This window comes from Pimephales promelas, chromosome 15 (assembly GCF_988280905.1).
Source record: "Pimephales promelas chromosome 15, fPimPro1.hap1.1, whole genome shotgun sequence".
Taxonomy (NCBI): Eukaryota; Metazoa; Chordata; class Actinopteri; order Cypriniformes; family Leuciscidae; genus Pimephales; species Pimephales promelas.
The window spans coordinates 10272960-10297658 of record NC_142783.1 but is presented as its reverse complement, the minus strand read 5'-3'; the positions used below and the strand labels follow the sequence as shown (position 1 = coordinate 10297658).

Genomic DNA, 24699 nt, shown 5'->3' with positions numbered 1-24699 from the left:
TTATACCACTAACAAGGCTCAAAATAGCCCCACACTAACACAGTAACATAATGAGGCTCCATACATACAAAACGAAGCATTGAAAAGTTTGTAAGTGTACAGACCGTTTAATAAGAAGATACTTTATGAAGACAGTTCACTTCGCGTATACAGACAGGAGCCATCTTAAAAAAAAGTCTCGATAAGTCGATCCCCGAACGCCGCTCATACAGTTCAGAAGTTCGTTGAACTTCATACAGTTCAGATCACTCAGCACGGCGTTCGTGGTTTGACTTATCGATTTTGAGCCTTGTTAGTGGTATAAACTAGCGGTTTCTTTTTACTTAGTCAATACCCCCATTACTGGCATTATACGCTTAACAGTTTTTAGAGATAAAACTCTTTACATTCGATTATCATGAAAACAAATCTCAGAGAACGGTTGACTAGGTACCGATGTTTTATTAGACCAAAGGTTCATTGTTCGCCAGAGTTCTCCTTTAAAGGAGGGCGCTCTGTTTATGATCATTATTCGGCTATTTAGTGGCTTTCAATGTGCATAACAGTCACTATCGGATGAGTGGTTTTGATATTTGCGATATGGAGATTAGTCTACTTTTGGGCTAGTTTTGTTACACAGACCTGGCAACCCTAACCAGGCGTCCCAAACCGATCTCACGACCAAGTCGTACGAATTCAACGAATGATTAAAAAGTGGCTAATTCGTAACAATTCATGCGACCTCACTCGTACGAATTAATACGATTTTGCTAAATCGTACATATTTTTCGAATTGGCCAATTCGTATGAATTCGTACGAATGACCTACCCCTTACCCCGCCCCTAAACCTAACCATCACGTGGGTTTAGACAAATCGTACGAATTAGTACGAGTGAGGTCGTACGAATTAGTACGAATTAGCCACTTTTTAATCATGCGTCGAATTCGTACGAATTGGTCGTGAGATAGTGTTGGGGGTCCCTAATATTAACATTCGAATTGAACATTATTTTCATGGAGCCACATTGAGATCCCCATTTCTCTGGAATTGAACAGGGTCATAAAAATGTAAAAAGGTACTTCTTGAGTTACAGGCATACAAACTGTAGGGGGGAAAGTGTTTTTTCCCATTTTTTAACTGTCTCCATGCATATACAATGCAACAAGGACTGTTAAAGTCAACAGATTTTACCAACAGACCTACCAATCTCTTTGTAAATATAAAGTAGTGATGCTGCCATCTTTCTAAAGTCATTTTCTTCCACCTTTAATTTGGTTCCAAATCACATATGAAAACAGGCCTAATCATTTTGACCCCTCTACACAATAGTTTATTACCAAGTAAATATTCTAATATATTGTCTGTCATCGCTATTTATATTTGTCATTCATCAGAAAAAAACCCACTACAAAATCAAACATTGTTTCAAACATTTCAAAGTTTCTGAAATGTGGTTGATTTGACAGAATGACCCTTGAGTCATTCCTAAGCCGTTTGGATTTTCACACCAGCGCTGCGAGAGGTCAGTATTTCGTGACTCAGGTTTAGAAAGGAAGGTGTGACATATGATTCATCATATTCTATAAAGGACCCGAGCTGCAGAGAGTTGGAGACCAGATGATGGTGTAGGTGACAGTGACACCGAACTCCTCCCTTTTGCCCATTTGCTGCGTGGAGGCTATTTTGGTCCCTCCTGTGACCGTTGGAGCGTCTCTCACTGACAGCTGACCACGGGGGCCAAATCAAAACAACTACAGCACAGCCACCAACCTGTTACAGCTCCGAGACCATCACAACACCCTGCTGGACACACACACGACTCGCATCCAAGGAAAAGGAGGTTTCATATTCACAATTCTCTGTCAGCCTCTGAATCTGAGTGAGCTTAAGCGATATGACCTCAAATGAGGAGGACAAAGATCCTGATATTGAGCTTTTTGTGAAGGTAAGCATGAAGGTCACATTTAAAGAGCTCTTTTACTGTGTTTTGTGCACTTAATCAATAGTCAGATGTCAGGAATCAATGGCGGCATTACCTTTGAAAAGCAATCTGACAAGTTTCTTGGCAACGGTTGAGGTTAAGATGGGCGTTTGGCCCAGGATAGGACTCAAAAGGGGGCAGGTAACATTTCAAAGCAGAAACTCTGGGCTCTTCTTGAATTATTTCTTTCTTGCTATCAACACCTCTGCATGCTCTAATTCCTCTGTAGAGCTGAAGGGAACTTCTGCTGCTTACTGTGGTTTGTTTTGGATGAAATTGCTGAAAGAATACAAAAGACATTATTAAAAGCATTTATTAATCAAAGAACCATCATAATCACATAAGGTCAGATACTGTATTTATTCCATGTGGCGTCTTCTTGCATGAGTCAAAGTTATAAATAGAGCTAAAGGTGACAGAAAAACTTTGACTGGTACAGTATGTGTTTACTGCTTGATTGAGTTGCTGAATATTGTCCTTATTTGTAGTGTTTGCCAAGTTGGTTATTTGCTTAGTGGATTGACTAAACTTACTGTGTTACAGACATTAATGATTCCTTAAATCATGTGTCTTCTTGTAGAGATGTGTCCTGTTACTTTACTATGTGATCTAGACTATAAATCAAGCACAAAACGTTACTGATCACAGAGATTTAGAAGTGCTCTTTTAAACTGAGCCAGACGGTCTAGAACATTCTTTTTACCACATATAGCAACATGCAAAAAAGCACTCTAAACACCATAGCAACAGCATAGACATGCCCTGGTAACCAGCTTTAACTACTGACACTTTGAAACACAAAGCCGTTTTGGGTCATTCAAAGAACTTTTAGTGAAAAGTTCTTAAAAGAACCCCTTTTTAAGTGTAGAGAACATTTTAATAGAACCTGTAGGCTATTTCACTATAAATAACCTGGAAATGTTCAATGGATGTCACTAAAATGCCAATACAGAATCTTAATTTTTAAGACAAGGGCCACTTAGAAATCCATATAAAAAATAGCTTTTTTAATATTAATATTATATTTAGTCCTTGCTCTGAAGATCTTTTATCCCATGAAGGTAAAAAGTTGGGTGGATTGAGTAATGTCAGATTAAAAAAAAACTTTGCAGTCACATAAAAAATGCTGGGTTGTTTCAACCCAATTTTGGGTAAAATATGGACATACCCAGTCTTTGGGTTAATTTTTTTAATTACATTTTTAACCCAACGTTTGGGTTTGTCCATATTTTACCCAAAATTGGGTTGAAACAACCCAGCATTTTTTAGAGTGTACAGTAAATGTCTCCATGTGAGCATAAGCAATAAGTTGGACATACGATCTGAGCCAATCGAGCGTTGAGCGTTTAACTCAGACACGTGTTTGAAACCAACCTCTTTGCATTTTATCCTAGCAAGCTGATAAACACATTAATTTAGGTGGCTAGGACGCTGGTTCTGTTGACAGGTACAGTATGACCCAAAACCCCTTTGCTGTGGGCTAATGGGGCAGGTAATGGAATTTCCATGTATAATTCAGCTCGAGCACCGATCTGATGTCCGGCTCAAGTTACTGGCCCAGTTTAAGGACGCTATTGGATAGCTTGATCTTCTAATTTCAGATATGGAAAATTGGCACCGAATCCCATTGGTGCTTTGTAGTGTACTATTGTTTTGAAGATTACAAATCATGTACTGAATGGTGAATGACTTTCAGGGGTTTAATAATCTCACATTTGCCCTGATTATTTAAGGATACATTGAATTTTCCAGTTCAATACATTCCTCCAATGTTTTTGAATATCCACTATTCGTGTATATCCACTATATATAAAAAAATATCCACTCCTTTCTTCACTTTGATTTCCAAAAAAATGTGCATTTGGAGGGGCATTCAGCACTTTTCTTATTGAAGATTCAGTAATGCTTTAGATTTCAGCCTGGAAAGTACTGCTTAATTAAAGAGGTATCTTTCATTAATTATAGTGTACCTATTAAGTAATTGCATGTAAGTATAAGGGAACAATATGAAATAGTTTGGAGAATAAAGGGGTAACAACCAGGAGAAATAAAAAAAAATGATTTATAAGTATTATAGAACTATAGGGGTACTTATTCTCTTATTATGATACAACAAATGAAGTTTTATTAACTAAGTTCGGGAGGAGCACGTTCAGATAATTGACACGAGTGGACAGCAATCAGCAATCAATGATAAGAGGGTACAAATAGACTCAGCAGTCTTACCTCAATCCATTAACAGTTTGCAGCATCCCTCCTCCACCCCTTCTCCACACTCCTAGTTCTCCACACTCCTCTTTCTAAAAAATCACTTACATACGGGGGGATTACTCTGGGTTCGGGCTGAATTCCGAGCTCGGAGCCCTCCCTCCGGACAGCACGCCAAATACGCATTGAATCTTACTCACTCAAATTATATGTAAGTGTGAACTCGTGAATCTACATTTGGGAGCAATTTAACAAGCACACACTGCGTACCTTTTTGAAATAATGGTGTACCAATACAAACTGTGGTGTACCAATACAAATGGTGTACCAATACAAAGCCTAAAATATAGGCTTTACAGGGTAAAAATTACAGGGTTCATATCTATGCATTTAATATTTTTAACAAAAGTGCACTGTAAACTAAAATTATTGCACCTTTTGCTTAAAAATTGGGGAAAGATAGCTACTCTTGTGTTTTGTTACCCTCTTATTCCATGTAGGGTAAGTACAATAAAATACGAAGAGTTCAGATGCAAAAGCCTCTAAGTGCCATTTGAAATTTTCTTCTAGAATGATCATTTTTATCAAGCTTGTATATTTAAGTTCAGTAATTTCACTTAAATGACAATTAATAGGTAATCTTCATTGTCATTTAAGTGAAATTACTGAGCTTACATATAGCCTACAAGCTTGATAAAAATGATCATTTTAGAAGAAAATTTCAAATGGCACTTAGAGGTTTTTGCATCTGAACTCTTCATACACACAATCGTATATCACTGATTCGAAAACCTTTATTTGAAAAACAACTTAATTCAAAACAGATTTACAAGTATTTTTCATTTAAAATTGTTTTTTTTTAATAAAACAATATTTTCAAATGCTTACAGTAAGTCTTGACAGAAATTAGCACGTTTTGTCCCCCTTTTTTTCTCTTGCTTGGCTTTGTCCTTTTGTTCCTCTTCTTTTTATTTCTTTCAACTGATGAATCGTAGGAATAAATCATGTGTCTCGCTATTCTGTATTATGTATTAAAAGAAAATGCAGTAAAACATTTTACTGTAGTCTATTGCTTCAAACCAACTGTAATAAGTTGTTTTTCAAATAAAGGTTTCCGAGTCATTGATATTAGATTATACTTTTTATTGTACTTAAATACATGGAACACAAGGATAACAAGAACGGTTAGTTCACCCAAAAATGAAAATTAAGTCACATTAATTGTACCAACCCCGTAAGAGGGTTCATCTTCGTTCATCTTCAGAACACAAATGAAGATATTTTTGATTAAATTTCCGAGCTGGATCACTACTACATAGGCCGCCTAAGGGATCGAAACTTGACAGCCCAGAAAGTCAATGAAGAAAATGTTGATAAACTTGAGCCACATGGAATATTTAAACATTATTCTTCATTGACTTTCTGGGCCGTCAAGTTTCGATCCCAGCAGTGATCCACCTCTCAAATTTAATCAAAAATATCTTAAACTTAAAAACTTAAACATCTGCACATTTTCGACAAAAACCGTATAAATGCATAGATATGTGCCCTGTAATTTTCAAAAATCCTATACAGTATGAATTGGTATGCACCATTATTTCAAAAGATACCTAAATTGCTCCCAAATGTATTGTATCATAATAGAATACTAAGCACCCCTTAGTTCTAATATATTATTATCCTGGTTGTTATCCCTTTATTCCCAAAACTTTATATATTGTTCCCTTATACTTATGCAAGTACTTATAGTAGGTACACTATAATTTCTGAAAGTTACGCTGTAAATTAATCTTAATTACTCAAGTACTTTCCGGGCTAAAGGCACACTTCCTCTCCTTGTATGTGATTGCTGAAATATCACTAGGTTATTGGTCCGGACAGCCTTGTTCTTCTGTAAAGTATCACTTATCTTGTGCAACATTATAAATTGCTGAAACAAGTATAAAAAAGTATCAAGTTGAGTTGTTTGCTCAAACAGCTTACCCCTCTCCCTGGCCCTCATTTGTATACCAAGATTTAGATTGAAAAACAGTTCCAGAAAGTTCTAGAAAGTTCCAGAAAGTTCTACTTATAAGCAGTAACATTTGTTATTTAGTTGGGTAACACTTTATTTTGATAGTCCACTTTAGACATTCAACTAACTATAAGTAACTTTGCCGCTACATGTCAACTAACTATCATTATAGTATTAGTAGACTGTCAGCTTAATATCTGCTAACACTTTATTTTGTTGGTCCGCCAACAGACATTCAACTGACTGTAAGTAACTTAAAAAAACTACAAGTCAACCTGTTTTCCTAACCTGAACCCTAACACCTAACCCTAACCTAACAGTCTACTGACAGTCTACTAATACTCTAATGACACTTAGTTGACATGTAGTTGAAAAGTTACTTATAGTTAGTAGAATGTCTCAAGTGACTATCGAAATAAAGTGTAACCTTTAGTTGTTCCAATTTTTTATCCATGGACACCTTTTTTTAACTTAGAGGAATTGGGCCTTTTCGTTACAATTCATACGACCTCACTCGTACGAATTAATACGATTTTGCTAAATCGTACATATTTTACGAATTGGCCAATTCGTATGAATTCGTACGAATGACCTACCCCTGACCCCGCCCCTAAACCTAACCATCACGTGGGTTTAGACAAATCGTACGAATTAGTACGAGTGAGGTCGTACGAATTAGACACTTTTTAATCATGCGTCGAATTCGTACGAATTGGTCGTGAGATAGTGTTATGTTTTTAAGCAAAAGTTCATAGATTTATGATACAGGAAATATATATTTTTTTTAAATATTAAAAAAAAACTTATAACCCTAATATATACATCTAAAAAAAAATTACACATTTTTAAATACATAAATGATTGCAAGAATTTTTGTATTGCTGATTTGCAAAAAAAACTTTATTAATGTATCCCGCCTGCAAAAATTCTGGTACAGTATTATTTTACTTTGTTATGTGCCATGATTATTATATTCATATCTGTACATGATGTGAATGTATTGAGTCTGGTTTGTGTTCCTCAGGCTGGAAGTGATGGTGAAAGCATCGGAAACTGTCCTTTCTCTCAAAGGCTTTTTATGATCCTGTGGCTAAAGGGAGTCGTGTTTAACGTGACCACTGTCGATCTGAAAAGGTAATGAAATATCAATAGTTTTTTTAAATAGTTTTACTAGTGCTGGGCGGAAAAAAAAAAAAAAAAGATTTTTCAATTTTATGTTTTTTTTTAATTTTTTTAAATGCAATCGATTCGATATCTATCCTTAAAAGCCTCGAATAATTTTTTTTTTTTTTTGGTATTTATTTGCACTAAACACTGAACATAATATATCCGATTAATGTGGATTTTATTACTAGTCTTCTGTCATGATACACACACAGGCAATTGTAAGATCCAATTGCAGTGTTTTATTAGGGTAATCCGTACTCACAAAACCAGTCCAGGCAAGGGTCAAACTCCAAATAGTCATTCCAAACATAAACCAGCACTTCAGACATGACATGTAACTCTGTGACAAACACTGAACAAACAGGGTATATAAACACATAGATACTAACAAAGTGAATGGAAACAGCTGTGTGCAATGATCAATGATGATGGTGGGAAATGTAGTATGAGTGAATGAAGAGGTTGGTTGAAGAGGACCTCTGGTGGTTATCCAGGGAAACACAAACCAGACCTTGTGACATCTTCTCCACAAGATACCATCCTCTTATTTACCTTGTGTGATGTTACAATGGGGGGCCTTTCATTCAGTGCTTAGCATGACAGATGCAGGAGCGCCTTTCAGCGTGACAGACGTTCCGGACAGATGGAACGGTCATGAAAGATTATCATTTGCACCATGTTTTAAGCCTCACCGATCTGAACAATGTGCCCAGAAAGCAGCTTCGTTCTCAGATAGCGTGCGAATACCTACTGAGTTATCTTTGTCGTCTTCTTGCACTTGAAAGGACAAATTCAGGCAAAATTATATCAAATTGCTTATCTTGTAAACATAGTCTCTTATGTCTTAAGTAATGTTAACATTTGAGAAAGACATGTGGACAGTATCAGTGTACTGGAAACGTGCACTCGTCTTCAAGTGACAATAACCAAATATTCATGCGGCCATCTGTGTTTGACAAAAGACAAAGAGAAAATCACTCACTGCTCTTGACTGAATGACTTTTCTATAACTTTAAAAAGGATTCATCTATATTTAATTTATACAGAATATGTAGCGTTATCTTCCGTTTGATTAGGCTACTTTATAAAATTTCTGTAGACCTACTTGAAAACTATTAGATCTATAGTAAAACCTGAAAAGCTTTATCTATTTAATTTATATCTTTGTTCTATTTTATTTATTTTTTTGGTGCTTTTGCTTGCAATTTGATTGTTGGTTCTTATTTTAATAATGACGGGTTACTTGTCTTTAATAATATTTCAAAATTATATCAGTTAAATACAATGGTGTAACTTTGTTTTAAAAAGCACAAATGTAGAAACTATTCTACTTTTTTGTATTAGAAAAAATTATTAATTGAACTGAATTGAGAATAGAATTGAGATCTTGCAAATTGGATTCTACCCAAATCTGGACATCTGTATCAATACCCAGCCGTAGAGTTTCTGTATATATATTACAGAAATAAACTTCGGGCCCTATTTTAACGATCTGAAACGCAAGTATCACAAGCTCGAAGCGCAAGTAACTTTATGGGCGGGCCTTGGGCACTGTTGCTATTTTACCGGCGGGATAAATGCCTCTTGCGCCCGACGCAAGTTTAAAGGGGGTTGGTCTGAAATAGCTTCATTATTCATAGGTGTGGTTTGGGCGTAACGTGAAATAAACCAATCTGAGCATCATCCAACATGCATACCCTTTAAAGTCCCCGTGAACCGGAAGTTGCAAACGATTTTTCTCCAGTGCTGTGACGTATTTCCAAGTGAAACGGAATATTGAACAGAGGGCAGGGTTTTACTCTAGCGCTCCTCCTCTCCATCTCTCGCATAGCAAACTAACGGTTTGAGGGGAGTGGTTAAGCGTTTCCCCACCCAAACTGTGAAACCTACGTCATCAGAAAAAGAAACCGTTCCAGACCGGAAGTAACTTTTCAGATTTTGATTAAAGATTACTAAGGTAAAACTTTTTTTTAATATATATTTATTTATTTTATTTATTTAGAAAAGGGACAGTGTACATATTAATAAACATTCTTAAATGTAAATGTACCCAAATTAGCCCAAAGGCTAGTTTTTATTGGTAGTCCCTTTGCCAGATGTTATTAGGCTCTTAACTAGAAAAAAAAAAGAGTTAAAAATTACAGCAATACAACAGTCATAAAACTATATTCACTTGCACGGATTAATTGTTCACCACAAGACTAATATGCGCTAACAAAGTAAATAGGTTCAATTTTGATTTCACGGGGACTTTAAGAGCAGGTGCGCATGTTACATGGTTGTAATAATAACATGATTGTTAATTATTTTGGGCGAATTTACCAGGCGCTCGCCAGGAGCGGTTCACAGCTGAGGAGACCGACGTTCTTGTCAGGGCAGTGAAAGACAGAGAAGTGACATTGAATGGGGATGGGAGTTTTTTTTTTTTTTCTGGTTCTTGATGGACAAACTAATTTGTCAGATGTCCTTTTATACATGTGTGTATAAAAGGTCTTGCCACTATTGGGCAAACAGGTCTGATCCATCATTACTACAATTAGCCTGAAAATTTTGGGTAAATGTGTAAAGTTAGATTTAGGCCTACATTTTTTTATTATTATTTTTTTAATAAATCCCCATGCTGAATGTGCAGCACGGTCCCACTTTATATTAAGTGGCATTATGTACTTACAGGGGTTGGACAATGAAACTGAAACACTGGCCAATGTTGGAGGTTTCACATCTATATGCCTGGCGGCCAATCTTCAGAGTGAAGCAGGGACATTATTCAGAAATGCCATGCATATACATGTACTTTTCCTCTCACATACACATATGAAACCAAATTCATTCACATACTATAATGAAATGCTCACACACATACAAGTGAAATGCTTTTACACACACAACTGAAACGCTCTCATACATACAAGTAAAAAATATACGCTCACACACACAACTGAAACGCTCACACACACACAACTGAAAAGCTCTCTCACACACAAGTGAAACCCTCACACACACACAACTGAAAATATTACGCTCACACACACACAACTGAAACGCTCACACACACACACAACTGAAATCCTCTCACACGCACAACTGAAACGCTCTCACACACACACAACTGAAATCCTCTCTCACACACAGCTGAAATGCTCTCTCACACACAACTGAAACGCTCTCACACATACAAGTGAAATGCTTTTACAAACACAACTGAAACGCTCTCGCTCACACAACTGAAAAGCATTTCGGTTGTGTGTGTGTGAGAGCATTTCAGTATGTTGTATGCAAGCATTTCAGTAGTGTGTGTGAGAGCATTTCCGGTATGTTGTATGCAAGCATTTCAGTAGTGTGTGTGAGAGAGAATTTCAGTTGAAACGGAAGCACATTTCAGTTGAAACGGAAGGTGGTTGAAGTCCCCAGTCCAGTTGGTGGCAGTAGTGCACCTCAAGACGAAGAACTAGAAGCTGTAGAAAGCATAGTAAAAACGCGCGCAGCCGCGCACCTTTCACAAAGCACGTCCGTTCGCTCGCAATCGCGCTACGTAACAGCAATGTCTGCTCAACAGCAAAGAACATTAACCGAGGCAGCGGGCTTGCTGAGCACCATATTAGCCTCAGCGGAGTCCATACGAACCCAGTTGGCAATAAGTGACCTGCAGTTGGCATTGGCACGCCGCTACGCTGGCGGGTAGGGAAGAGCGAGGCTAGGTGTGGCATTTGACAGGGTTCGTATGGACTCCGCTGAGGCTAATATGGTGCTCAGCAAGCCCGCTGCCTCGGTTAATGTTCTTTGCTGTTGAGCAGACATTGCTGTTACGTTGCGCGATTGCGAGCGAACGGACGGTGCTTTTTATTTATTTATTTTTTTTTATTTTTTTTTCTTTATTCTGAACAATACACAGGACAATAGGTACAGAGAACACTACAGATAATGTAACCTGTTCAACAAAATTAAATCAATAGTGTATAGACAAGAGGATAATAACAAATAAATTAATATAATTATAGAAGGGGAAAAAATTAAAAAATATGCAGTTCCTTCAGGAGATGAAATGTTCTTGTAGCTTTCATGTTTTCCATGTTTTCTATTGTTTTATAATATAATTTAAAGTCCAAATTAAATGCCTTAAAACAAGGTTGTGAATTAGACCATTTACATTTGTGAATATGGTATTTTCCAAGGATAATAAACAACTGAATGACAAAAATCATTTTTTTTGGACAAACCACAAAAGTCAAAGTATAGCAATGACATCAAAAATATTGATTCTGATGTTTACATTCAATTTTGTAATTATATATTCTTCCAAATCAGACCAAAATTGTTTTGTGTACATACAGTGATAAAATAAATGAACAATTGTCTCCTTATTAGATTGGCAAAAAACACAAGACTCTTCTATGTTTATTTTAAATCTTCTTAAAGTATCTTTAACAGGATAAATTTGAGGCAAAATTTTAAATGAAACTTCTTTCACTTTATTATTAATAGGCCTACAGTATTTGTGACGAACGGTGCTTTGTGAAAGGTGCGCGGCTGCGCGCGTTTTTATGCTTTCTACAGCTTCTAGTTCTTCGTCTTGAGGTGCACTACTGCCACCAACTGGACTGGGGACTTCAACCACCTTCCGTTTCAACTGAAATGTGCTTCCGTTTCAACTGAAATTCTCTCTCACACACACTACTGAAATGCTTGCATACAACATACCGGAAATGCTCTCACACACACTACTGAAATGCTTGCATACAACATACTGAAATGCTCTCACACACACACAACCGAAATGCTTTTCAGTTGTGTGAGCGAGAGCGTTTCAGTTGTGTTTGTAAAAGCATTTCACTTGTATGTGTGAGAGCGTTTCAGTTGTGTGTGAGAGAGGATTTCAGTTGTGTGTGTGTGTGAGCGTTTCAGTTGTGCGTGTGAGAGGATTTCAGTTGTGTGTGTGTGAGCGTTTCAGTTGTGTGTGTGAGAGCTTTTCAGTTGTGTGTGTGTGTGTGCGTTTCAGTTGTGTGTGTGTGAGCGTAATATTTTCAGTTGTGTGTGTGTGAGGGTTTCACTTGTGTGTGAGAGAGCTTTTCAGTTGTGTGTGTGTGAGCATTTCAGTTGTGTGTGTGAGCGTATATTTTTTACTTGTATGTATGAGAGCGTTTCAGTTGTGTGTGTAAAAGCATTTCACTTGTATGTGTGTGAGCATTTCATTATAGTATGTGAATGAATTTGGTTTCATATGTGTATGTGAGAGGAAAAGTACATGTATATGCATGGCATTTCTGAATAATGTCCCTAGGGGCACCTCATACCAATATCATGACAATCCTGATTGTATTTGATGGACACGACACTGCCGAGGACTACCAAACCCTTCTGGAGGATCATGAGCACCTGATGCTCAAACCGTGTATCAGCATGATCATGCACCAACACACACAGCAAGACTTGTGACAGAAGGGTTTGATGAAGATGAAAGTGACGTTGAACATCTCCCATGGTCTCACAGTCACCAGATCTGAATATTATTGAGGTGTTTTGGAGGAGCGAGTCCACCAGCATCATATAGTGACCTGGACACTGTTCTGGAAGAGGAACAGCTCATAATCCCTCTGGTCACTGTGAAGGACTTCTGTCTGTCAATTGGTGCTGTATTTGGATGCAAAATGAGGCCCTCACCATTCTAACAAATTATTGTGTAGTAAAACCAGGTGTTTCAGTTTTTTTGTCCAACCCCTGTACATCGAAAAATAAGTACAATGTACTTATTTTGTTCAGGTTGTATTTGCTTTACATGTTTGTCCCACCAAAATAGGCCTACCCTGTTTTACTGGGAAATGCATTAACATTGTGAAGAAAACTGCTTTTTTTAATTGATCAGAAATGACATTCTCTTCTACATTGTGTAATGATCAAAATCAGAAAAATCTAAAGTTTTTAAATTATTCTTCAAGGAAACCAGCTGATCTTCATAATCTCGCTCCTGGAACTCCCCCGCCATTCCTTACCTTCAATGGAGAGGTGCGAACAGACGTCAACAAAATCGAGGAATACTTGGAAGAGATGCTAGCACCTCCCAAGTAGGTTGACAGGATGCTGATAGATGGATTGATTGTTTATGTAATGTGAACAGCGTTGCTATTTTTTTTTTCTTTCTCTTCCAAAGGTATCCAAAACTGGTTGCAAAGAACAAAGAGTCAAATACAGCGGGAAATGACATCTTTGCAAAGTTCTCAGCCTACATCAAGAACACAAAGCCAGAAGCTAATGCAAGTGAGTTTAACGTCTGCTTCTGTAACTTATTAGACAGGTGGAAGGAATATCCACAGCTCTTTATGCAAGCTCTGCTGTCAACGGAAAAAATATGGAGCCACATGTTATCCAAAGCTCATTCACATTCCGCTAGGCCTTTACAGGGATTGTCTTGACTTAAAGTCACTATATTTCTTCAGATAAAAACATTCAGCTCAATCACATATCAAACTTTTGGCTGTGTAGGTCTGGAGAAGGTGCTACTGAAAGCTCTGAAGAAACTGGACAACTTCCTTAACTCCCCTCTCCCGGATGAGATTGATGCCGATGGTACGGGGGAGAAGTTCTCCAACCGAAAGTACTTGGACGGCAATGAATTAACGCTCTCAGACTGCAACCTCCTCCCTAAACTGCACGTAGTGAAGGTGACGTACCTCTGGGACATCTGGTGTAATTGATCACTTAGTGCACGATAAAATACTGGTGATTCCTGAAACGTTCTAGGAGTTACTTTTTATTGAACTGAATCTTTTTGAAAGTCTTTTGAACATTCCCAGCATTATGGCCAGGAAAATAAGATACAGTGGGGCAAGTTGTCACACTTCGTATACTGTGTGGGGTAAGTTGTCACAATGGGATCCTATTAATTTATTAACAGTGATTTGAGAAGAATACCTTTTCTGAAATATGAAATACTGTCTCGATTAAAAGCAGTAATCTTCCACACTGTATTTTTGACTTGTTTTTCAATAAAATAGCTAAAGATTCTTAAATCAATTTAGAAGCAAAATAAAGTTGTGTTTTCTATCTGCCAATGAAGTAAGAAAATGAACTTAAAGGTGGAATACCTAAGATTTTTGCATTCAAATATCCCAAAATCACAAGGCTAGTGTATATTTAGTTATGATGATAACTCACAATATTTCAAATGTTTCAAACAATGTTTAAATCGCGAGAAAATTGAGATTTTAACCAAGGAAACGAGCAGGGGTGAGCTGGGAGTCGCCAGTCAATCGCGTCATATCCGCTTACCTCGGTTTCCGCTCGTACTACGTGTAGTCCTGAACAAATGCGGTAGTTGTAGTTGTGCGTTAGCGTCTATCAAGCAACAAACGTCAGCTTGTTTTGCCCATTTGTTATGGAATGGAGCACAATTATTCTTTTCATTTATTCTCGGAATGTGAACTGTAAAGGGGGTCGCAACCCGGATGAGAAGCGCCGCGCCACGTTTAGGACAACTCCACAGTAACGTTATCGAACACCGGACGCGCACTTTCTCATCTGTGTATGGCCAGCAATATTGTTATGTTTAATGACATGAAATGAAGATAATGTCTGTTCTATGTTATGATTGTACTGTACAATTAAATACAATCGTTGCTGAGTTTGCATTCTGAAAACTTTACCTCAGATCATCCGTTCACTGAATGAATTGAGAATCTCACCTGAAAAATCTAATAATAACATCAGCAATTGTCATTCAAGCAGCTGATTTCTGTAAATCACTGCAAAACTAAATGCATATTGCAGCATAGCGCGAAGTCAGGAACCATTAGCAACGATTTGAGACAAAAATATTTAAAATTTTATATAAAACTATGTAAATGGCGCTCTGTGGCGCAGCAGGATTTTGAACACGGTCCTGAGGCATTGTTGCTGGGCGCCGCGGACAGACGCCGAATGGCGCTGCCGGTATGTGTAACGTTACACTTATAGATAATAATGTTTTCGAATTTTAAAGATGTGGCGCGACGCGGCGCTGCAGCTTCTAGTCCGGTGTGCGACCCCCTTAACGTTAATTTTGTGAAACTGTAGCTGTGGTTGAATACTTACACGACATGAAAAGATGTGTGAAATGTACATTAAATTGATTTTTTATTTTTATAAAGTTACCAAGGAGGACCAGCCACGTCAACTCCTTGCAAGAGACCTGCCCCTTCAAACCCTCTCCACCATAGCTTCGTCCAGTGACTCGTACAGTAACTAATTTACTTTTAAACCTGACTTTTCTTGCGGTTATTTCAGTTTAATGAAAAACAAGCATGTCATTAAACGCAACGTTTATAGAAATCGAACTTTACCTCATCCATGACAACTAATTTTCGATTCCCGTCTGACTGATTTATCCACGGTGGAGTTGAAAACAACAGTTCCCATCATTCGGCGTTCCTCCACGTCGTCATCAAGCAAAGCCGTTGTTGTTGTTTTGAATGTAGCGCCCTCTAGCGGCATCTAAATCTTATGTATTGCAGCTTTAATTTAACCCTTGTGCTGCATTAGAGTGCATTAAGGACCAAAAATGGTCACATATTAAACATTGCCTAAAATATTATATATTATTATAATTTTCCACTTTTACCAAGTTAAATCTTTTAACCAGCATCAGTCCTCATCATAACTACCAAAAATGTATTCAATTTCAGGAGTTTAACCCTTTAATTACCAGTTTTGTTTGCGAAACCATCGATTTGTATAAGAGGAAAAAACACAAAAATTCAATTATTTTCAATAAACTAAATGCAAAGAGAAAATTTTAGATTTGGATTATCACAGTCCCACTTTGCAAAAAATCCCACTTAGTGCGTTAGAGACCAAAAATGGCCACCTATTAAACATTGCCTATTGCCTAAAATAAGGTGCATTTCCACCCATAGGGAATAAATATGTAGTGACGTCATCTGGTGGAATACACTATATAATGCAAATATAATGCTTTTGCTTCAAAATGAAAGGATGTTTGTGCAAAAATCATGTTTCATGCATTACTGACAGCCTCAGATTTAAACAACAACGTTTTAATGGGTTTCAATGGGCCATTTTTGGTCTTTATGGTGGTGAGTGTTACTATTTGATCTACACAGTGTGTGTTATACATATTTTGCAAAATGGGATCACATTTTTTACATGTATCCAAAAAGTCACAATTTTGCCAAATTTCATACCATTTGCATTAAAACAGCCAAAATGGTCAAAGAAATTAAACTGCAAAAGACCAAAAATGTCCCTAATGCAGCATAAGGGTTAAAGGGAAAACTATTTTATTTTTCTGACCCCATTGGCAGACATTGTTTTCTTATTTAAAGCATGAACTCGCTTAATTTTCATACTTTCTCAGAAAACAAGACCACAAGTAAATGTATCTTGATTTAAGATGTTTGTATTGGAAAACAAGTCAAAAGTACTGAGTAGAAAATTATTTTTAATATATATTTTTGCAGTGCACATCATATCTATACATAAAATTCTATTTAATGGATAAATTAAAACAATTCATGAAGCAAATCATGCTAAGATATACAGCAATTGATGATTTCCATAAAATTACGACATATAACTTAAACACATGTGACAACTTGCCCAAACCTGACATTGATTAAAATACTTCGACCCGATGATTTGTTTGGAATGTAAACTAGCAGTGTCAGTTGTTTGGTTTCTTCATTATTTTTCTTCCCACATTCATGCAGGTGGTTTCTAAGAAATTCCGTAACTTTGAGATTCCATCAGAGTTGACTGGAGTTTGGAGGTACCTGCAGAATGCCTACGCACGTGATGAATTCACCAACACCTGTGCGGCAGACAGAGAGATTGAACTGGCCTATGAGGACGTGGCCAAGCGGCCGGGCAAATGAACACGCACCAAGCAGTGACTCGTATAATCATATGCAAAACTGGTGAAAGAGAAAAGGATTTTCCTTCAGCAGTTCTTGAGCAGAATTTGCCATATTGGCTCAGTCCTGTGATATTCTAAACTGTTACTTGCCCTCGTCATGCTTGTGAGTACTTCCAATGCTATCTCACGGCCAATTCGTACAAGTGAGGTCGTATGCATTCGCACGAATTAGCCACCTCGTAATAATATGTACAAATCGCTGTGAGATCGGGTTGGTACTTCCATTACTATTGCCATTATGTTTACTGACTGTAAGTGACATAAACTGCTCTATTAGTGTCGCTATCTCTGACGGTCTAGAAAAAAAAAACACTGTGCCACTGTTTCTACAACTTTTCAGGGTTGGATGGAGATTCTTTTCAGTTAAAGGCAAATTCTTGCTGTAAAGCCCTTTGCGTTTTTGTGTTGCATAAATTATTTTTGCTAGCTTTTGAAACAGTAGCCTGACATAAATGTGTGCTTTATCTCAGAGAACTATATGTAACCTTAGTATTTATTATCAAGTCAAGTCACCTTTATTTATATAGTGCTTTCAAAGCTGCATATTATGGCTAATGTTTGTACATTTCTGAAGGAGAAAAAACGTGATCATGAAATAATTACATTTCTTTAAAATTGGCTTGAAAACAATTCTATTTAAGCACAAAGCCCCACCTAGTGAGGAAATTAATAAAACTATTTAAATGGGCTTTATGCACAGCTTCACTACTTCCTGAACTTAAGCCAGCTCCTTTGTTTCCTGTCTGCCATTATTGGCCAAATTGATTAATTCAGGTGTGTCTGATTATTGTTGCCGTGACTACTGAGGTCAAGCACACCTGAATTAATCAATTTGGCCAATAATGACAGACAGGAAACAAAGGAGCTGGCTTAAGTTCAGGAAGTAGTGCAGCTGTGCATAAAGCCCATAATTCTGCAGATGTTATACACTGCACGGCCAAAGAAAAGTTGCTGTTTGGTTTTAAATTGGCAAATAAAGGATAATTCCGGTATTTAACACCTTGAGTCCATTTTGTAGTTAGTTTTGAATGTAATTGAGTGGTGGACTTAGAAATTTTGACAATGGGTCCTGTCTCGACTTTTTGATTATTTTAGAAACGCCTATGACAGCGTTAGACTGGCTGTCTATGGGCATGCACAAACATGTCCTTAAAACAACCCTTAACGTTCATTTTCAAAACTGTGCAACTCACCGAGTGGTTGGTGGTGTTCGTTGATGATTAAAAACAAATATATCGGCGCAGTGTATGCTTTCAATCCATGTTTTTTGCTATAGTGGAACTATTTTTTCAGATACCTCACAACCGCGTATAAACTTCTGCTCGATATTTGAGTCTGAAGCGTTAGCACACTCCCGACCACTTGATGGTGACAACCAGGACGCTGTACAGAACACAAGACACAGTCGAATATGGCAAGACCTATGGGCAAGACGGAGAACCGAGCGAAAAGACTTACAACCAAATGTAAACAGACTACTTTCCTTTTCCGGTAGCTAGCGCAGAAATATCAACGAGCACTGCGTCCTCCAGCAGACATCAATGCGATTTTAAAAAATGACAAATAAAACACGACAGAAACGGTATTTCGCTACGCTACTTGTTTCGGAACATCAAGGAACACCACCAACCACTCGGTGAGTTGCACAGTTTTGAAAATGAATGTTAAGGATTTCATTGTCAGATTTCCCATTGTCAAAATTTCTAAGTCCACCACTCTATTTCATTCAAAACAAACTACAAAATTGACTCAAGGTGTTAAATAGCGGAATTATCCTTTAATTATTGTAGTTTCTAGCATGTTTATGTTTGGCAGCAGTTCTTCTAACCCTAATTGATGGAGTTTGTAGCTTTTCATTTCTCATGGTTTTCAACCATGTAGGAAGACACACCATGACCATTTTCCTGGATGACAATGTCAAGATTCATCAGACTCAAACTGTGAAAGAATGGTTGGGAGGAGCTTGAAGAATCATTTTCACACATGAATCGGCACCTCTGAGTCCAGACCTTTAAATCATTGAAAGTCTTTGGGATGTGCTGGAGGAGACTTTACAGAGTGCTGGACTCTTGCATTCTCAATACAAGATCTTGACCAAAGATTGATATGCACCTCTTGATGGAAACATCACAACATTTACGTCCATCAAGAGATTCCGTCAACGTTATTTCCACCAATTCATGTGTGAAAATGATTCTCCATGCTCCTCCCAAACATTATTTCACAGTTTGAGTCTGATGAATCTTGACATTGTCATCCTGGAATATGGCCATGATGTGTTTTCCTACATGGTTGTTTAAGAAATGAAAAGCTACAAACTCCATCAATTAGGGTTAGAAGAACTGTTGCCAAATACAGTATATAACATGATAGAAACATAAAAATCACTGCAATAATGATCCAGTCATAGACTCTTAAGCATTTGCCTTTTTTTTGGCCAGGCAGTGTACAGACACAGACACAAAATGGCATAATATTTAAGATTAAACTGTTTCTATTATCAAATTAAAGCCATCACACAAAATAGTCACTTGTTTAGGTCTGAGGTATCTCTAGCCCTGCCTGGAATTTTCATAAAGCCTATTTGAACTCATGCTCTCTTATAAGAAATATATATTTTTTTATCAAGCTTGTGATGCCTCTTTTGTTAGGTCACAGACGTGTTATAGGGCAAGATGAATATTTCAAGGTGAAAAAAACTCAAAACATGTCGTCGATTTCCACATTCGTGTTCTCCTTCAGCTACTATGGAATTCAAATAAGAAAATAGCTTCTATTTTCAATACAAAAATGCGTATCATGTGATCTGTAAAGTTAACCGAACTCGTCCCGCCGTGGAACTGCTTTTCTAGTCGGATATTCACGTTTAATGAAGCTCCTGTCTTTGTATCCTCCTTTTGTAATACAGTTACCAGGTTTATCGGAGGCGTGGTCATGAGTCATGACAGGAAATACAGGTTAGCAAATCACATTACGTGTGCATTTTTAATTGTTGTGCAGCTCTACGTTGAAAACCATTTTTGTGCTTTGTGTATTGTCCCATAGACTTTCAATGTAAGAAAATGTGATTTTTGTTTTATCTGAGTTTTTCAGTGGCATGGATATGTTACATGTTCTGTAGAGTTGATTTTGTATTGAACCAGCTGTTGTTCTATCTTGATCGGGTTGTTTTAGAGGTGTTTTGGCCACTGGTCAGGCTGGGCGATCATATAACTAGCTAAACCAGTCGAACACCAGCCTGAGTTGATTTAAGGTTAATGTTGTTGCTGTTGGGTTTTTTCCCCAGCAGGATAAATATTCATATTAATTCATATTCATTTACACAACTTACTTTGAAAAACGCTGCAGTTGGTGACTTGGCGTGGTTACAACCGAACATCTGCTGAGTTCCAACAACTGGATACAATATGAGACGCTTAAGATAATATTTCATGGAAACCAAATGGTCACCCTCTATCAAACTGTCAAATACGTGTGAAAAAAGCTGTCATTCCATCTGATTTCCAGCACATGCGATGTCTGCCTGTCAGGTTTAGCTGGCAGCAGTATAATATTGCTTCAGTATTAAACAAGCATGGAGATCAGATTGGAACACATGCCGAAACAGGAGAGGTTTTCCTCTAGTAGCTCCGGGCCGATCGGCCTCATGGGTTTTAATTACCCTACGTCCTGTTAAGAAAGCCCTTTCACCATCTTCGAGTCGTCCAACACATTTCTTTCACTGCAAATTTAAACCATCTGTATCTTTATGTCTGCAGACTTTGTTTGGGCAGTGGGGCAAAGGGCCGGTCAAACATGCGCTTTGCACCTTCCTTGATTGCTTCATTAAATTGTGCACCTACTGTATCTGGATGAAATGTCCTGCAGTCATGAAGGTCGGGTCGACTCGCTCACATCCCAAGCATCAACGCACCAAACATCCAATCAGAAGGAAATCCTTTTATAAACCCTAAAAACAGTATTATCTGTGAAGAAAACAACATATGTGTCAAAATCTGTTTTTGCAAATTTATTTTTAATTTTTCTGACTTGCCGTTTCCATTGGCTTATTTTTTAAGTAGTCACTTCGTTCAACTTGATTGATGAGATTGCATTCAATTGGGTATCCTTGTTCCATGTACTCATGGCTACAGAACATCTGTATATAGCCAGAAAATGTTACTTTACCATGATGATGCTCATGCCACTCCAAATTACAATTAATGTTGGAGTTTTGCAGTTTCTCCTTCCATATATCTCATTCATGATTGCCTTTTCATGTGTACCCAGATAGCAAACTGACATTGAATCAACGTGGAAACATGACATCGAAACAACGTTGATCTGACATTGTTTTCCTCATCGAATTAACGTTGAACCAACGTCAGACGCGTCATTCTTTCAAAACTAACGGAAAATCAACTTGAAATCAACGTTATGAAAGCAAACCAATTTTCGATTTTCATTTAGCTTTGAAGAATGCCGCGTCTGACGTTGGTTCAACGTTAATTTGATGAGCAAAACAATGCCAGATCATCGTTGTTTCGATGTCATGAGAGACGTCGTTTCCACGTTGATTCAATGTCAGTTTGCTGTCTGGGTAGATTGAGGTTTCCAAACTTCTGCATGTTAAAGCGACCCTATTTTTATTATTTTTTGAAATGGACAAAATTTAAAGGGGTAATGAGAAATCAAATCTTCCATTGGTCTTTTGACATAACACGTCATTGTACTCTAAAAATATCCTGTAAGTTTCAGAACTCAAGAATTCCTTGTTAGTCCAAAAACACCTATTATTGAAACCAATCTGCCCAAATATTTCGTTTTGGATTGTGTAACATTATGATGTAATAGTGCGACATAAGCTCGGATTAACTTTATTTTTTAATGCAGTTCCAGATTACGTCAGTTAGACACTGTTCGTTTGTTCGCTTCATTTGACTGCGGATTCATTTTTAAACTTTTTTAGGCTTTTTAGGGTGTGTTCACACTTGGCATGTTTGGTTTGATTAAAACGTACTGTGGGGCGATTGCTCTATTAGTGTGGCTCATTTGAATAAGTGTGAACCCTGCCACCTTGATATAAGCCACCAAATAAGCGGGCCGAGACCGCTGAAAAGGTGGGTCTCGCTCCACTTCCCAACGAATTCTGGTGTGGTTTGAAGAATGAAATATGAACGCAACACGGACCAATGATATGTAGGACATAATGCTCAAGCATACCTATTTTTTTTGGTCATAGTCGCGATGTCACAGTTCGGTAAAGGCATCAGAATCGCATCTCCTCACAGCAGATCTTCCTTTTGTGTGTATGATGAAGGGATTCATGCCACTATTTTGACTCATTTACGCATTTTATAAGCTCATCATACAGTATGTAGGCTACGCACATACAACGAGTGCAACGGCACACAGCATTGTTTTGGATGTTCGGTAATTTCCGCCACAAAATATACGTAATAAAAGCCAACCAATCGGGTTGTGAACATATCCTTATGCCATTAGGTTTGGTGTTAAAATGCGCTAAGGTCCTGACCAAGTGAACCGAACTAGAAGTGTATGATCACACCCTTAGAGAGAGTGAAAATAAAAGATGATGCAAAGCTGACTATATTGGATACAGTTATGTTTCAACACAAGTGTGAGTAACACTGTTTTTACCATGTGTCACTATTGCTTTGTTTGTTACAGATCATTTGATATGTATTGAGTATACTGTTGCTCAGTCAAACTGTGAATATCCTAGTTGTGATTCATCAGATAAGGATGAAAGCACATAGAGAATGCTGCTTTTGTTATTGTTTCCATCTAAGCCTTTCTCTGTGATCCTGAATAAAAGCTTCAGTGAGCAACATCTTCTGTTTTTTTTTTCATGAGTAAGACAACATGTTTAATTTTATTTAACACTGCAGTGCAAATGATAATGTATAGCCTACTTTTTTCTCATTAGCGAAAAGGATGAACAATGAATAGCCTATAAGAATGACAGTGAGTGCGACAAACAGACTATAGGCTAACTGTGGTAATTCCAAGTACTACTCGTAAAGAATATGTGTGTAACAAAATATTTCTCAACATTATAAATGTTCAAAACAATTCTACATGTGTAATGGCGGGGAAGATGAAAATTATTTTTAAAAGCAACTTACCCAATCATCGAATATGGCGTTTACATCCAAGTCTTGAATGCAGTCTATCAAAACAGAGTGTTTGAAAGGGAGGGTCAAAAACAGGATAGAAAATAGTCTATTACTTCTAAATAATATAATTTATATAAAAATCTTGATAACATTATAAATGTCCATCACAGAAAAAAAAAGGAAAAAAAAGAAAATAAATGTCCATCACAAAGCATTATAAAAATATGTAGTTTAAGACCCCTTTAAAAAAAATAAAGTGAGTTTATCATAAATCAATCTACCAAACAGTGGTTTTGCCTTACCCTATATTACTATGATATTATGATTTATAATTTTGGATGATTTTTTCCAGGGAAAATACGGTTGAATGTTGTGGGTGTTTGTGTCATTCTCATAAATAAAGGAATGAAGATCAGCAGGTAATACTATATTCTGTCGAAGGTGTTGTGGTAGGCTACTGTCGCTCAAAACTACAACAAATGAACCTTGAGCCCAAACGAGTTTACAAGAAAAAAGTGAAAGCAACAGAACCCAAAATAAAACACAAATCAGCATTGTTTGCATAGTATCACTTTAAATAGCCTAGCTGAGCTATACCAGTTTAACAACATTTTAGAGGGCTGGTTAATTATGATTTCACTTTTTTAACTTTAGTTAGTGTGTAATGTTGCTGTTTGAGCATAAACAACATCTTGCTGCAGTCGCTACAACGCTCAAAGTTCAAAGCAAAGGGAGATATTTTATTTTACAGAAATTGCTTTTAAAGGACAACAACAAACCCTAACCCTGACCCAAACTAACGGGTTAGGATATCACTAACCCATTAAAATGTACATAAACCCTGATAAAACGCGATTAATAGATTATCATGACAGAATATGCTACTGTAATCAATGATAGGATTAACTCCACATAAGCTAACTTACATAAGTTCATCAACTAACCATTTAGAAATGTTGCATTCTACATGTAACTTCTTCTTGAGTCTCCCCATCTTTTCCCGACTCAGGTTTGAACATAAAAGGGTAGTTTTTAAAAAAAAAATTAAGTGTGTGACGGTCCTGACCTGTGTGTGATTGTGATATAATCAAAGAAAGACGCTAAAGCTTTTGAAGCTCCACCCTCTGTGCCGGGAGCAGCAGCTCATTTGCATTTAAAGTCCCCGTGAAATCAAAATTGAACATTTACTTTGTTAGCGCATATTACTAGTCTTGTGGTGAACAATTAATCCGTGCAAGTAAAAATATATTTAAAAAATGTTTTACCTTGGTAATCTTTAATCAAAATCTGAAAAGTTACTTCCGGTCTGGAACGGTTTCTTTTTC

The 24699-nt window shown here is 37.2% G+C and overlaps 1 protein-coding gene and 1 long non-coding RNA gene across 2 annotated transcripts; one reads left to right on the top strand and one right to left on the bottom strand.

Annotated features, from left to right (window-relative positions):
* Window positions 1-1793: 1793 nt before the first annotated feature.
* clic5a (CLIC family member 5a) lies at window positions 1794-18252 on the top strand. Its single transcript, XM_039660942.2, has 6 exons — window positions 1794-1926; window positions 7209-7318; window positions 13285-13410; window positions 13497-13603; window positions 13829-14007; window positions 17050-18252. The coding sequence occupies exons 1-6, from the start codon at window positions 1876-1878 to the stop codon at window positions 17212-17214; spliced, it is 738 nt and encodes a 245-aa protein (XP_039516876.1). The 5' UTR covers window positions 1794-1875; the 3' UTR covers window positions 17215-18252.
* On the bottom strand, window positions 1915-23433 carry LOC120471087 (uncharacterized). Its single transcript, XR_005620759.2, has 3 exons — window positions 23384-23433; window positions 21098-21220; window positions 1915-2241 (listed from the first exon to the last, which is right to left on the bottom strand). It is a non-coding gene; the product is annotated as an uncharacterized LOC120471087 (long non-coding RNA).
* Between the last annotated feature and the right edge of the window lie 1266 nt (window positions 23434-24699).